We start from the raw sequence: 11989 nt of genomic DNA on the forward strand, positions 1-11989 counted from the left end.
GTGTGTTCGTGTTCACCCGTGTTTATTATATTATTTGTGTTTGCAGTGGACGGAGGCTGGAGCGAGTGGAGCAAGTGGTCGGCGTGTGGTGCAGACTGTTCGATGTGGAGGAGCAGGGAGTGCACGCAGCCCTCGCCTGGCACCGGGGGAAAAGACTGCCAGGGGCTCGACCTCCAGTCTCTCAACTGTACCAGCGAGCAGTGCCCACAGAGTGAGTGCACTAACCGCCCACATCCTGCAAACCATACTCTCAACTGTTCAACTCAGTGGAACAATAGAAAGGATGTAGTAGCACAAGCCTTTTTTTTTACCACTTTTGTGCTCCAGCATCTTTAGTTACACATTTTTTTTTGAATAAAAACAATTTACCTGAAATCTCAAGTACTGCACTAATTTACCTCCAGGTCTGTTTTTTTCAATTCAGATCACTGAACTGCGGTTCAGTGATCTGAATTGAAGTGATTTAGCTCGGGGTATCCAGGAACAGTCACCACAGAAGTCCCACTTGTTAAAAATCCTTGATGGCATCGGTTGTTTTTACAGCTTGAGACGTTCATGGTGTTCCTGCAAAAACATGAGGCGCTCAGAAATGCAAAAGCAGTGAGCAAAGTGTATTAACAATAACAAAAAGCCACCCCAGGCTGCTAAAAGGTGCTCTGTCTGATCGGGTCCTAAGTAATGCTTTTTGTTTTTCAATACAATTTCACTTTAGCATGAGGAGCGAGAGTGTCCTCCTCCTCTTTTTACTAGACCCAATAAACATTTTATGCCTCCTTATGGCATCAGCTTCCTGTGATGGATAGAAGGAAAGATGTCCATTTCATAAGACACTTGTACCGAAAGTAGAACTGTCTGCGGACAATTACTGGCTTGTCCCCACCTGTGTGACCTTATGAGAAGATCAGTTCTAATAAACGCGGTAAGGACACCCGCTGCTAAAATAATATACAACCTTTTCACCTGCGTTGGTGCCATGATGCTCTCTGAGCTATTAATAGAGCTGAGAATTAAACCATCTCTCTTCTGATTAAAACACAACCTGGCAGATAAAGTGTCATGGGTCACATCATCCGTGAAAACACACACATGGCCGGTGTGCATGTCTGCTGTGATTTGTGTTTATGTTGTGAGTTTATATAACTACAAAGCCAAAGTATTTCTCATGTCTTGTGTAAAGCAGGCAGTACTTTGTTCCCACTCCCCGTGTCTCATTACTAGGGCATCTGCGTACTATCAGGGTCAGAAACTGCAAAGCACGGCAGCTGAGTGGAAAGTGGCACCACAGGGTCCAATGCTGACCAGATGGACATGAAAGAAGAGCTCTGTCGCCCCCGACAGATATCAAAAACAGAAAGATATTGCAGCTTTCTGTCCAGAAATGATGAGTCTTGGGGTGGCATCTCATGGAGAGAACGTTATAAATAGCTTGCTCTTTGACTGATCTGCATGATAAACACTGTGTTTTAATGGGGGATTCAGTTAACATGGGCCAGTGAATTAATAAACTGAATTAAGTATTTGATGTGATCAGATAGACCGATGCATGGAGAGCTTGGGGCGTGGATAGAGCTAATGTATGTTGCAGTGTGTGTGTGTGTGTGTGGTGTGTGTGTGTGTGTGTGTGTGTGTGTGTGTGTGTGTGTGTGTGTCAACCGATAGCTGAATATTGGCTGATGCAGTGAACCAGGGAGCTCAGTCGGCCCATCATCAAAGGTCAGCAGCTACTCCCCAGAGAGGCAAGATATATACACAAAGATGCCAGTCATTGTTCCTCACACACACACAAACGCACACAAACACACACACAGAGTCACTCAGTATTTACTCTGACAGTGCAGAGCGGCGCGCTGGCCTCTGAAGAATGCCTGTCCCAATCTGTTCCCAGCAGATGTGTTTCCATAGACAACGGCTGTGTGAAGTATTATAATAAGCAAAATAGCAAGATGGTTTTGGCTTGTCAGCAACTCCCATACTTCAACCATGTCTGCAGGCTATTAGCTGAGATGGAAAACTTCCCCCCCTGAAACAAAAGGCACCCTTCTCTTCTCCAGTGTAATCGAACAATACAACTGCAGAGTCAGCCGTAGTCACTCTGCCACAAAAAACGTCCTCTGTCTCTAATCTCCCTCATTAAGCCAGGAATGGCATACGTAAAATGAGGTTATTGTTTTGAGTATTGCATATATGAGAATCAATGTGCGGCAACGAGCTTTGTGTTACAGCTCAAAAATAAACAGATCTGACCCAGGCAGGATCATTTTCATAAAGCAAACAAAGTAGAGCCCAAGATGGAGCTACGCAAAATCTGTGCAGGGAAATACTAAATACGCTGGCAGTGTGCCAGACAGGTGTTAGAGGGCACAAAAAGGATAGTGGGAAAAATGATACTGCTCGTACTCTCGGGCACAAAAAATTAGGAAAACATAAAAACAATTATTTGGCTTAATGTGTGTAATGAAGGTAATGAACTTGATTTGCAGCAGCTTCCCGTTTTACGGTTGTCACAAACGTTTTGTGCTAAAACCATCAAACTATTAATCTATCTTTATCTTTAATCTGTTTTGGAATTTGTGAAGCTAATTTTGTGGCGGATGTTTTAGTCATGGGTCTGTTTGTCAGAGCAGGGTCACAGGCTGCATGAAAAATGACTAAACATTTATTTAGGGCCATATTTCATCAGGACCAGCTGAGGGATGGGACGACTGTATTGTGGAGATAGTAATGGTCACATTCACTTTGAGAGTTTTAGTAGCCATATTTCCCTGACCTTAAGAACTCCTGTGTTATTCATCTTCAGGCAAGTGACTAGGACTGGCCATGGGATGAAATATTTTTTCAGGTCTCATGATAAATGCCCTGGGTGGAGGCACAAGAGGCTGCAAAGCTTTTATTTATCAATGCAGGAGAGAGAAAGGAGCAGGTCGAGAGAGTTGAGGACAATCGGGTGCAAACATTGTGCTGACTGCCAATGCAGCGAGAGTCCAAACTTCAACACGATGCAGGTAGATCCCCTCAGAGGAGATGAATTATAAGTCCATGCCGGCTCATCTCAAGTCAGAAACTGATCCCATACCAGCCAGCCCTGGAGCGAGTCTGAGGAGCTGAACTGAAAGCTCAGGGAGAAGGGAACAAACAGAGATTGGCCGGGGGTCAACTCTGAAAACCGCTCATCACATCGACAGTTTATCCGCAGGTGGGTGTCAATCATGAAGAGAGGTCACACACAAATAGAATCAAAGGTTCTCTGCCAGCTATTACGTCAAGTAGAAATGAACGATGGTAATTGGTAAAGTGTGTGTTGAAAAAGAAGGAGAAGAGGGCGCGCTAGAGGCGGACTAAAGTAAAGCCCATCCAATTATAAAACCTGATTAGCTATGTCAATTAAAGTGTGATGGATGTCCTTTCAATTATTGGCTTGCATCATGAAAATCAATGCGCGGAGGCCAGGAGGAGCTGAGAGCAGTTGCTGGTCAGGGTTGTAGTGAGCATCGGGATCGTTTCGCTGTGACACCTGGTGGGTCAGATAAAACTTCACTCAGTGATGCTCTGATAAGCCACCAGAGATATCAGACAGAATAAAGGGGGGGAGAGGGAGGAAGAAAGAGAGAAAGAGTTGGCTGATTGACTGACTTTATTGTCTGGGTGCAAGAATGGTGTGTGCAGGGAAAAAGGAAGAGTAGAGATACTGGATCTTTGCATCTGAGGTTAGCTAGGTGCCTTTGGTTTGCCCTTAGAAAGTAAACCGCAACCGCCCAATCTAAGGCTATGTTTATCCAATCAGCAGAACCCAGTTGGCCTGTCTCCTTGCTGAAGGGTGTTGTTGTGTCTTTAGTCAGACTGCACATCTCTCTGTAGGCTGCAGCGCTGGAAGTCCAAATATCACATCCTTGTCTGGCCTTTGACTCACCAAGACAATTGGATTTGTGAACTTTAATGAGAGGTTCAGCCATAGTCTCTCTTCCTTTTTTGGAGCTCATTGTGGAAGGTGAAAGGTTTAGCCCGGCTGCTTACATTTAAGCACCTCTATGCTTCCCTGAAGAGTCAGAGGAGAGAGGCACATGCAGGTAAATGGACAGGACGAGAGGTGGAGGAAGGAAGTATCCTGTAAGACTCTTCATGCCGTAAGTATGTTCTGTCCATATGTGCTATGTAATGTCACGAACAAAACGCACAATCTTGTGTTTATCTCCATCCAGTCATTCACAATTGATTGCATGTCAAGACATCTCTGGCATTACAACGGGCCGCCAGAGAGCCTGGCTGCATATAATCCAGCTACTTAAGGTATCAGATTGTACTGAGATAATCACCCATGAAATAGATTCTGGCATTTCTCTTAAAGACTTGGGTATGTCAGGCGGCTTTGTCCATAGAAATGGATTTTTCAAGGCAGAAGGAGAAGGCAAGGACAAACTGATGAAAAGAGATGAATAGACAGAGTGAGACACAGAGAGAGAAAGAATACTTTTTTGACCATTTTCCTTTTTTTTCAAATGACTGTTGGCACTCTAATTTAATTGTGCCATTCTTATATCACAGAGTTAACACCAATTAAAGTTGTCAAATCGATGCTTCCAATGTTGAGCACAGTTCCTCTCGAGCAGTGGGATCACATCGTGGAAGACAAACAACATGACAGTGTGGAGATATTCATCAAAATATGTCATATAATGTTAATCAGGTCGGTTATGACACAAACCTTTTGGACGTGTTACTGCTGCTCATTGCGGAGATGTAGATCACACATGCTGTCAGTTACATGCACATGCTGTCTCCCTGTTAGTCTTTTTTTTTTGTCCTCCTTTAATTCTAATCTTCAGTCTTTTACATTTGCTCTTCTCCTGTTTCTGTCCTTCTTCCTTTTGTTGTCAACTCACCACACACCAGCCTGCAGCACTTTAACCTTTGCCGTTGTTCCTCATCCCTCAAAGCTGCACTGCTCAATGCGTCCCCTCCTTGACTGTGTTCAGCTGACAGCGCTACGCCCCCGTGGCTCCCAGGGACAATGGCCCTCCACAAAGGACCCAGGAGCATCCTCCACCTCCACCACCAAATTCCCCTAGCCCAGGGAGACAGCCGTAGCAAATCCCATTCTCCTGCAAAACACACACACACACAATGCATACACACAAATGCACGCACACATTGATGTTTGTCTGGGCTTAGCTGTCATCTTCATACTGCACTGTACTTTTGGGAGAAAGAAGCTTCCCGCTCCTCTCTCGTGCTTTTGAGAGAGAGACATTCAATAAGAGGTGCTAGAATTTCATAAGCAAATCCTTCATTTTTGCACTGTCTCTCTTGGGGGTGTTGTGTGCTTAGAGAGAAAGAGACAGGGGAGAGAAAAAACATGCAAGAATAAGATCTATATATATATCCAGGGAAGAATTGAAGATAATGCTGCAAACCTGCTTCAGAAACTGGTTATTTCTCCTTTCCCATTGTCCACAGGTTGAAACTGAAGCTTCAGTCTTTTAAGAAATACTTCAAATCAAGATGATGATTTAATTCTTGCTAATGCTTCCTCACTTAAATGCAACAAACAGTGAGGGACAAAGTCAAGAAGCATTAGGTGGCAAACAACAAACTGATTTCATATCTATTATTGACAAATTAACCAGATTCTCAAAGGAGACCTTTGCACAGTTGTGCTTAATGATTTATTTTCTGTTCTGTGTCCCCCCCCCCCTTGCAGCTGTGAGCGGGGCCGAGGACGTGGCGCTCTACGTGGGCATGGTGGCGGTGGCTCTGTGTCTGACTCTGCTGCTCATCGTAGTGGTCCTGGTGTACCGGCGCAAGAAGGAGGACCTGGACTCCGACGTGGCGGACTCCTCCATCCTCACCACTGGCTTCCAGCCCATGGGCATCAAGCCCAGCAAGCCAGGTGTGTGGGCACCGCGGCCACGCAGGCCTCCCCCCCACAGCAGTAGGACACTGTTCTTTGTTTTACCCTCCTCTGTGCGTCCATCGGTTTGTCCGTCTGCCCACCGTGACCGTGCGGCGCCCATCTACATGTACCACTGATCCTATGTTTGTTTGAGGTTGTGGAGGTGATGTGAATGTGTTTAAAGTGTTATTTAGTCTTAAGCAAGGTGTGTGTGTGTGTGTGTGTGTGTGTGTGTGTGTGTGTGTGTGTGTGTGTGTGTGTGTGTGTGTGTGTGGAGCTGTTTATTTGCCTGCATGACACATTATGTTTTGCCCCCACCTCATTGTCAGAAAATGTACCCACTCTGTTTACTGCCTGTGTGGAGCCTTTGAGGTTTACCAGCGAGTAATAGAAATACAACTGTCTGAGTTGGATGGAGATGGGGAACTGAGTTGCAGTGCCTGTGATTCACTGTGAAAAAAGCCTTTATTCAGTCTGGGTGCTAAGCTGTATCTGAGTTCTGTTTGGAATTGATTGTGTGGTTGCTAAACAGACAGACAGAGATAGATGGAGAGAGAGAGAGAGAGAGGGATGTGAATTGACTGGCTTTCGGTTGAATATTTGTTTGTGTTGTCAAGAGCGTGTGCGTGTGAGTCTTCTGTTTTCCACACCATGTGTCTTTCCCGTGTTTTTTTTCCACTTTTTGTTTTGTGATGCGACAGCTTTGGAGAGTGTGAGGTCTGTCTCTGTGATGTACGAACCCCCGCTCGCTTGTCACTCATGGAGTTTCACACATTTGCTTTTGTCTGTTTTCTTTTTAATTATTTAAACAGAGAATTCCCATTTGCTCACCATCCAGCCTGATCTAACCACTACCACCACCAGTTACCAAGGCACCCTACGCTCTCGCCACGATGCCACTGGGAAGTTTTCAATGACCAACGGGCCTCTGCTGGACCCGCTACCCAACGGCTCGCACACTCTGCACAACGGCAAGCTGAAATCAGACCCTGCTGAGTTTGTGAGCAGGCTGTCCAATCAGACCTACTTTAAAACGCTGCCCCGCGATGTAGCTAACACTTCCTACGGTACCTTCAACTTCCTGGGAGGGAGGCTGACGATCCCCAGCACAGGTGGGTTATTCGTTTAGGTTCATATAGGTCTCTAAGGTTCTCTCACACATCTAGTTCAATTTGTTTGGATTAAGAAAAATATACATGGTTCCCTTTTTAGTTTTTGTTCACTTTGTTCTCACTGAATCTTTATAAACAAACATGTAAACATAAAATCATATGGACTGACGGGTAATTCATTCATCAGGCAGTTTTGGTGATGTCATCCTGCATTATAATGGGCCCTTGTGGGGAAATCAAATGAGAAAGTATGCAGCACATTACTGCACCTTTATGTGTAGTATGTGGCTCCTCAAGGGATTACAAAGAGTTCACAACGAAATAATAATGTATGAGCGTTATCAGTTGAGACTCACACTCACACTTTTATATCATAAATAGACAAAACTGTGACAAACAGGACAAAAAGAGGCATTTTCTACTGTAATATGACAGTGCTAGTAAGTGTGTGGTCTCTACGCTTCCTTTATTATTAATGAGGAACTACTAAAATGCATAATTTTTATGACATACTATACTATGACTTTTTATTACTGTACTATGACATTTTTCATAACATACTATACTGTGACTTTATGACATTTTATGTGATGGTTGTATAAATTTGGGCTATACATGGATCACTTTGTTTAATAGCAGTCGCTCAGCTTTTTAAATCATGCTACAATCACACATCTATTATCAAGACAAGACTCTTTTTGGTCCTGTTTCATCTTATGATATGTGATGTCGAGTTGCAATTTCAAATAATAATACTGATCATTTCCTTTTTGAGAGCTCTTTTCCACACTAGAGAAGACCACAAATACACATACGGTGCAGTAAAGTGCAGCAGGTATTGGTGTCAGTCCTTGTAACGCGGATGATGCTGGATGACGGTCCTCAAAACTGTTCAATCAATGTCTTGCCTGCCAGTCCATGAGTCTTTATGTCTTAATGTAAGGCAACAGTAAATGATTGTATGCTGCTTCCAACTGCACTTTGTAAATGTGAGTTATAAAAACTGTAAGATGAGAAGGCAATGTATGAAAACCAGCATTGTAAGTCTGTGTTGTGTAAGGACAGCTAGATCTCAGTAATCCTCTGTAGGATGTTCTGATTGCAGTGGGAACTAGTTTGTTTTGATTTGCATTGAACATTTCATACATTGTCATTGCTTTTACATTAAAAAATAATGTTTACAGAAACGTTATTAAACTTGCATTAATGACACAATGCCTGGACATGAGCAAGGAGAATGTATCAATAACAGCTTATAATTATATCCTATGACTTTAAATGACATTTTTTTTGAGAAGGTTACCAAATGGTCTTGTGTCTGTATAAATATGGGCCAAATGAAATATGAGATATCTTTTTAACAGATTGATTAATAGCAGTAGTTCAGCTTTTGAAATCATGCTGTAATCATCTATTATCAAGACAAGACTCTATTTGGTCCTCTTTCATCTTATGATACATGATGTCTAGTTAAAATTTCAAATAATAATCCACACAATGATTTATTTTGCTCTTTGTGAGAAGACCAAAAACACATAAGGTGCAGTAGTGCAGCAGTAATTGGTGTCAGTCCTTGTAGCACTGATGATGCTGGATGACAGTGATCAAAACTGTCCAATCAATGACTCACCTGCCAGTCCATGAGTCTTTATGTTCATGCTTGGTCTTGGTTCATTCCTAATAAGTCGGTGTGAACAGGACTAGAAGGCAACGATGCATCATTTCTTTTTTTTTCGAGGTCCGGACCAGTTTGCTGCTTCCATCTGTAATTTGTAAGTGTGATTTATGAAAACTTGTAAAATGAGAAAGCAATGAGTAAAAAAGCAAATCTGACACCGAAGCTATAAAGTGAAAGCACCCGGGTATTGTTCCAGTAGACACAGCATTGTAAGTCTGTGTTGTGTAAGGACGGGTAGATTTCAGTGATCCGTTTGCACACCTCAAACAAACAAGAAAAGTTGTATCTAAACAATGTAACATCTAAATGTAGGAATACAGTGGGAACAATTCAGTTTTTATTTACATTGCACATTTCATACATTGTCTTTGCTTTTCCGTTTACAAAAAGCTTTACAGAAAGTTTCTTACACCTGCATTAATGAGACACAATGATGACTGGACATTAACAAGGATTGTTTATCAGTAACAGCTGAGTCCCATAAACGTCTTACTGTCTCGTTGAAACCGACCTAGACCGCTCAGCCTTTAAATCTTGTGCATGTGGGTTTCCTAATAGGTTTGTAGCGGGATAACACGCATAAAAGTGTTTCAGCGCTTTACACAAAACAGCTTAGTGCTCAGGCTGTATTTCTCACTGTGATACAAATGAGTTTATAACTGTTATAAAGAAAACGATTAGACACCAAGAACTGCATGAAGGGCTTGTTTAGCTTGGTGATTAAGTGGGATTGTATGTGAAAGGTTTTCCTATTTTTGATAAGATATACTAAAGAGCGAGGGCTTTTTAGTTTCTAAACATGGGTAAAAATGTTTGTCAATAACCTACATCTACACTGCACAGCATGAATAGTTCAAATGTTCAGTGCTGACTAACCTAAAATAAAGAGTGTGCACCAAATGCACTGGGTTATGAAAGATTCCTGGAATAAAACCTTGAACAAATTATTCCAATTAGGCCCCTCGCTATGACAAAGCTGGTTGAATTTGTAGCCAATGTCCAAAGATGTCAGTTGTGTGCCACGTGCATGGACAGAGGAATGGAGAGAGTCCATTAAAGATTAGTCTGATATAAAAAGCCCACCATCATTAGTCCACTGTGTTGCGTCCCCTCTTCACATTAGCTGAGTACAGAGTTTATATAATTATACTGGAAAACAGTGTTTTCACTTGGCTCATTGTAGGCTGTCCAGATTAGCTGATGACGGTGCCAGTAAGCCAGTATCTTTTGGGAGAAAAGGAAGGTCTTTTATACTCTCTCTATCTCTATCTCTATCTCTCTCTATCTCTCTCTCTCTCTCTCTATCGCTCTCTTTTATCTCTCTCTTTCTCATTTATCTCTCTTTTATCTCTCTCTATCTCTCTATCTATCTATCTATCTTATCTCTCTTTCTCATTTATCTCTCTCTTTTATCTCTCTCATTTATCTCTCTCTTATCTCTCTCTTATCTCTCTTATTCTATCTATCATTATCTCTCTCTATCTCTCTCTTTATCTATCTCTCTCTTTCTCTCTCTCTCTCTCTCTCTTATCTCTATCTCTCTTTTCTCTCTCTCTTTTCTCTCTCTATCTCTCTCTTTCTCTCTCTCTCTCATTATCTCTCTCTATCTCTCTCTTTCTCTCTCTCTCATTTATCTCTCTCTATCTCTCTCTTTTATCTCTCTCTTTTCTCTCTCTATCTCTCTCTTTTATCTCTCTCTCATTTATCTATCTCTGTCTCTGTCTCTGTCTCTCTCTCTCTCTCTCTCTCTCTCGCTCTCTCTCTCTCTCTCTCTCTCTCTCTCTCTCTCTCTCTCTCTCTCTCTCTCTCTCTCTCTTATGCTTGGATTGACTCAAAGCCATGTAGACTATACCACGCATTGGCAGCCATCTTCTCATTGGGACACAGAAAACATAAAAACAACACTTGCATTCACTCAGAGCAGCGATGCTGTCATTAAGCACAGTTTCAGGGCGGGCACACGGAAGGCAGTTTATATATTTAGACAAGGCTGTGAGCATTCAGGCACCTTTTGTATTATTCGAAGCAGATGTTTTTATGGTAAACAGACCCAGTTTACAATTCAGAGATTGTGTCACATCGTCACTGTTTGTACCACATTTTAAATAGGACTCTAAGTGGATGATTTTGGCATGTAAATCACAACACTAATGCCACAACACTCCAACTACCTCAATTGCTCTCTCTATTCTCCAAGGTGCATTCCCACACTCTCCTGGGAAAGTGTAATCTTCCTTGAGGAGTCTGTTCCATGGTCTCAATTATCTACTTGGTGGCAGACTGAGGACATTTAAACTGCGGTGCAGTGTGTGCTTTTGTCTCAGCTAATTGTTGACCGTGGGGACGCGTGCCGCCTCGGCTACCGGTGCAGAGATTTGCATCTACTGTACCTGACTGAGGCTGACTCTGACCTTCAGAATAGATTTGTGTTTTTTTTTGTAGCCATACAGTTTTGTCGAGTGGGCTCGCTTCCTTTTGTGAGATGACAAAAAGTGTTGTTCAGTCAGAACAAATGAGCCTGTCCCTCTCTTCCTTATCCCCACTCTCTCCCTTTGTTGTTATTTGCATTAGGAATCAGTCTGCTCATTCCTCCCGAGGCCATCCCAAGAGGAAAGATCTATGAGATTTATCTCACTGTTCAGAGGAAGGAAGATTTAAGGTGGGTCTCTTTAACACTGCCTAACTGGCAGTCTTCCCTGGATGCCACTAGGCTGTTTGTTGTGATGCTCTACTGTTCCATTAGGAAAGGCTTAAGAGTCTGTGCCAGCACTGTGGAGGAGGGATGTAAATAAATAACGTTGCCTTTTACCTGGGTGTGCACTATTTAAGTTTAATGAATTGTTTGGAAAACACTGTTTATCTAGCGTGCTGCATTCAGTCTCCGAAGGCACAGTCATTGTAGCATGCTGTGATAGTGTTATATTATTATTCAGTCATAACAACTAGGTCCAGCTAGTCAGCGAGTCCAGCAGGCTTTCATTATGTGCTCTGCTGCTAGATAATTTGCAGAGGTGGAGGACAGTGTCATATCCTGCTTACAAGAGAACAGTACATTCTCACTAATAATTCGATGAGTAAAAGCAATTCATCGGGAGTAATTCCCCTCTCTCTCCCTCTTCTCTCCCTGGTGTAGGTTACCCCTGGCCGGCTGCCAGACCCTGCTCAGCCCCGTTGTGAGTTGTGGCCCTCCTGGGGTGGTCCTGAGCCGGCCAGTTATCCTCAGCATGGACCACTGCTCTGACGCATGCCTCGATAACTGGGCCGTCCGTCTCAAGAAGCAAAACTATGAGGGCACTTGGGAGGTGAGACGCC

At 43.0% G+C, this 11989-nt stretch overlaps 1 protein-coding gene across 5 annotated transcripts in view; it reads left to right on the forward strand.

Moving 5' to 3' along the window:
* unc5a (unc-5 netrin receptor A) overlaps positions 1–11989 on the forward strand; it is a 129762-nt gene that overhangs the window by 99485 nt on the left and 18288 nt on the right. For 3 of the 5 annotated variants that reach the window (XM_029441078.1, XM_029441073.1, XM_029441074.1), the window contains 5 exons: positions 47–211; positions 5696–5926; positions 6700–6999; positions 11249–11336; positions 11811–11979. In XM_029441078.1, coding sequence (XP_029296938.1) covers positions 47–211; positions 5696–5926; positions 6700–6999; positions 11249–11336; positions 11811–11979 — 953 coding nt within the window. The remainder of the gene's footprint in view (positions 1–46; positions 212–5695; positions 5927–6699; positions 7000–11248; positions 11337–11810; positions 11980–11989) is intronic. The other 2 variants (XM_029441075.1, XM_029441077.1) reach the window with 1 other exon arrangement.

This window comes from Cottoperca gobio, chromosome 10, assembly GCF_900634415.1.
Source record: "Cottoperca gobio chromosome 10, fCotGob3.1, whole genome shotgun sequence".
In the NCBI taxonomy this organism is placed as follows: domain Eukaryota; kingdom Metazoa; phylum Chordata; class Actinopteri; order Perciformes; family Bovichtidae; genus Cottoperca; species Cottoperca gobio.